Source organism: Cystoisospora suis (genome assembly GCF_002600585.1).
Source record: "Cystoisospora suis strain Wien I chromosome Unknown contig_5070, whole genome shotgun sequence".
NCBI lineage: Eukaryota > Apicomplexa > Conoidasida > Eucoccidiorida > Sarcocystidae > Cystoisospora > Cystoisospora suis.
This window is the reverse complement of record NW_027157862.1, coordinates 1,675-5,694: the sequence shown is the minus strand read 5'-3', so window position 1 is coordinate 5,694 and position 4,020 is coordinate 1,675. Positions and strand designations below refer to the sequence as shown.

The following is a 4,020-nucleotide window of genomic DNA, read 5'->3' as shown; positions in this document are numbered from 1 at the left end:
CACTGCCTTTTCCTTTTTTCTTTCTCTTTCTCGGCCACCAGTAGGAGCATCTGAGTGATGATGTGTTTTCTCTCGCTCTTGTCTTTACCTTTCTTTCTCTCTTTGTTTTGTTCTTCCTCATCTTGTCGCTTTTTTCTTCTCATTTGAAAACTCCGGTAGAGAGAGATGAAGAAGCAAGAGAGAAAGAAGAAGAGGGGGGGGGAGGAGGAGACCGAAGGGACAGGGAGGGGAGCATGCAAAAAAGAAGAGCAAGAAAAGCAATTATAGCAAGATGACGATGCTCATTGGCTAGCTAATTTTATTTCAGTTCGAACTCCTCTTTTTCTTCTTATCTCTTCGTTTTTCTTTCTTTCTTTCTTACTTTCTTTCCTTTTCTGTTTAGTATTTTATTTTTATTTTTGGAAGGTCTTCTTTCATACATACAGAAATTCATGCATGCATGCATGCGTTTTTCCTTCTCTCTCTTCATAGAGACATATGAAGACGTATAGATAGATAAACCTGTGGATATAGAGTGAGATGTGTCTACCTACGTCTCTGTGCATATATAGATAGATGTATATACATATATATATATATATGTAGAGAGAGAGAGATGTGTATATATTTAGGAGGATCTCTGTTTGTGTGTGTGCATGCGTAGATAGATAGCAAGCTAGATAGCTAGCTATATAGATCCGCTTGTCTGCTGAATCGAAGAGACTTCAAACTTTCTGAACTTTCTTTCATTGGCCTTCTTTTTCGTCTCCTCCTTCTCATCGTTATATTCTCTTCTCCTTCTTGTTCTTCTCATCTCCCTCTACTTGGAGATTCTCTATCATATCCATCCATCTACGTAATCTCTACCAAGACCTTGAGGAGAAGGTAGATAGAGAGTTCGATAGATAGATAGATAGACCAAAGATAGATGAACAGATAGATAGGCACATTGGCTTATGACAAAGAGATAGAAGAGAAGAAGGAAGAGAGAAAGAAAGAGCTCTCTGTCTTTCAGTTTTCAAGAGCTAGAGAGCTCAACACATGCCTAGGTCTTATCGATCGCTCTAGTTCACATCCGTCACGAGAGAGCACATGATGCCATCTCTGAATTAATGAAGAAAGAAAGATAGTTCGAAAAGAAGAAATGGATCTATCCATATCTGAAGACAAGGAAAGAAGCAAAGAAAGATCCATTCCATCCTTCTCTATGAAGGTTAACTCATTAAGATGAGAGTATTTCAACTATAACGTCTGCTTTGCTTTCTCCTAGAAATGTCTATCAGCCGCTCTCTTCTTCTTCCTCATCTGCTATAGAGAATGCAAAGAGAAGTAAAGAAAAGTAAAGGGAGGTCGATCCTCTTTGTCTTGCTCTCTCATCTATCTTGTTTTCTGGGAAATAAAGAAGAAAAGAGAGGCTGCAGAGAGAGAGAAAGATATCAATAGATGTCTCGAGGGCCGCCTGCCCTCTATCTATCTTTAATCTATCTATCTATGGTGAGTTTAGGGTATCTATCTTTCCTATCTATCATCTATCTCCGATCAATCTGTCTTTCTATCTAGCTGTTTATCTTTATGTTTAGCGATCGATCTATCTATAGGTCCGCCTGTTCTCTCTAAGGACACATTACAGGTGTCTATACATCACCTCTATGTCTTATGATACCCATAGTGTATGGCTAGCTAGCTAGCTAGGCTGTCGGCATGGCATGCTCTCAACAAGAGTTGTTTGAAGAAGAGAAGAAAAACCTTTTATCATGAACTGTATGTACAGACAGACAGAAAGAAATGAAGAAGCCATTGAACTGCGATGGATACATTTAAACATAAAGGGCGAAAAGGAAAAACGTGTAAGAATGAAGAGAGAGAGAGAGAAAGAGAATCTCCCTGCTCCCGTCAGTTAGATAGATCAGGGCAGACATTTGTATCGATTTGGTAAAGAAGATATTCATTCATAGAAGCTAGAAAGTTCTAGGAGAGAAGAAAGATGTGAAGAAGGGAGAGAGAAAGAAGCATTTCTTTCCAGTCTCCTTCTACCTAATGTATGGCGATCGATCAGATCTCCCTTCTAGAGGTGACCTCGAAGGCTGCTTAAAGACTGATACATACGTATAGATATATATATAGAGAGAGATAGAACATATAGATACATATGATGCAGATGGATCGATATATTTATATATATATACACATAGAGATGTAGACAACTAGAAATGCTGAAAGAAGATAATTGCATTAGATCCAACACCTCTATCCATTCAGCCGAGTCAGACTATCCTCTTCTTCTTCTTCTTCGCCTTCTCAAGAAAGAAGAAAAAGACTAAACACTTAGATATACACAGACATATAGATAGATTGAAGATAGATAGATTAAAGATAGATAGATAGATTAAAGATAGATAGGGATCACGAAGATATGAAGAGAAGTGAAAGAACGTAAGAATTCTACTTGCTGAACTTTTCCTCTTCTTTCTCTTATTCTCTCTTTTCTTTATTTAGAAGAGAATGCGAAAGAAAGAAAGAAAGAAAAGCTTCTTGAGACTTTTTTGACTTTTCTTCTTTTCTCGATCGCCCCCCAGGCAGGAGTTAATCAATCAATCCTTCAGTCACCTCTTCTTCTTCTTCTCTTTTTTGAAGTGGATCTTTGAAGCGAGAAAGAAGACTGTTCAGACCCTTTCTTTCTTTCTCTTTCTTTCTCACTCTTTCTTTCTTTCTTTCTCACTCTTGGCCATGGAGAGAAAGAAGGAGAGATAAAAAAGACCTACGAGGGAAGAGAAGAAGAAGAAGAGATGAATGGATCAAGAGTCACGTCAACGAAGACAGAAAGAAAGAAAGAAGAGAGAGTAGGAGAAAGTTAAAGAGGAAGGAGGAGGAGGAGGAGAAGAGGAAGAGAACGTGAAGGAACTGTAAATGAACGATGAGGAGGAGGAGGACTCCTCCTGTCTACCTCTTGTGTAGGATTGACTCTTCTTCATGCAGGTTCTTCTTCTTCTTCTTCCTCATCTTCTTCCTTTTCTTTCTTGCTAAGGGAGACAAGGGAAGCTCGGAGTAGTTTAATTATCTCGGGAGGTGTGAGAATACACGAACCCCCTGCAAGCCCCACACACACACCACTAATACATACACACACATATACATATTTATATATATGTATATATGTATATATATGTATATATATATTCATACATACATAGGTAATATACATACACACACGTGGATGTACATACATAGTCATTCATATCTACATACATATACATATTCAGACATACACACGTACCTCCATACGTACACATAAGACTCATGCCTATACATACACATCGATATACAGCCACATAGAGAATCTCTTATCTATCGTACTCGGTCCAAAGAAGAGAAGAGATGTCTAAAAGAAGAGAGGAGATTGATCTGTCCTGCTTTTTCTTCTCGCGTCGTGAATGGAAACTCCAGCTTGTCTTATCGATCTTAGTAATTCACTAAAGGCTTAGCTACTACTACTAGTACTAGTACTACTTCCACCGCCTTTCCCGTATGAAGCGGAAAGAACGCCTCTACCTAAGAGAAGAATACAGAAGAGAAGAAGAGAATAACTAGTTAAGAGAAGAATTGAAAAGAGGAGGAGAAGAAGAGAATAAGCAAGAAGAGGCCCAAGACGGAGTCGAAGAAGAAGAAAGGAGTTCCATACCAAGAAAGACATCTGCATGCAGATCCTTCGAGACTTCATAAGCACTCCGCATTTCTGCATGCGTTATGCCTCCCAAAATAAAGACGATTAGGCGCTTCTTTGATCGATCATGAAGAGGGGAAAATGAAGAAAGNNCTTTTCTTTCTTGCTAAGGGAGAAAGTTAAAGATTCTTCATAATCCTCTAAAGCTCTGCATGCACCCCCCACACACATACACGACACAGATACCTCAAGCTATACACTACTCACGTATTCATGGATACGGACATACATACCTAGATAGATAAATACAGATTGACAGACATACATAGCTATAGGTACAGACACATATTCATACGCATATACAGACAAACCTAGACATA

At 38.7% G+C, this 4,020-nt stretch overlaps 2 protein-coding genes across 2 annotated transcripts; one reads left to right on the top strand and one right to left on the bottom strand.

Moving 5' to 3' along the window:
- Positions 1–91: 91 nt before the first annotated feature.
- Positions 92–544, top strand: CSUI_008821 (uncharacterized protein; the record flags this gene model as incomplete). Its single annotated transcript, XM_068068945.1, has 1 exon — positions 92–544. A coding segment is annotated over one exon (183 nt), but the record flags the coding sequence as incomplete, so codon positions are not given.
- A 363-nt stretch (positions 545–907) lies between these two features.
- CSUI_008820 (sec1 family protein) lies at positions 908–3,776 on the bottom strand (the record flags this gene model as incomplete). Its single annotated transcript, XM_068068944.1, has 2 exons — positions 908–3,066; positions 3,659–3,776. Coding segments are annotated over 2 exons (237 nt in total), but the record flags the coding sequence as incomplete, so codon positions are not given.
- Between the last annotated feature and the right edge of the window lie 244 nt (positions 3,777–4,020).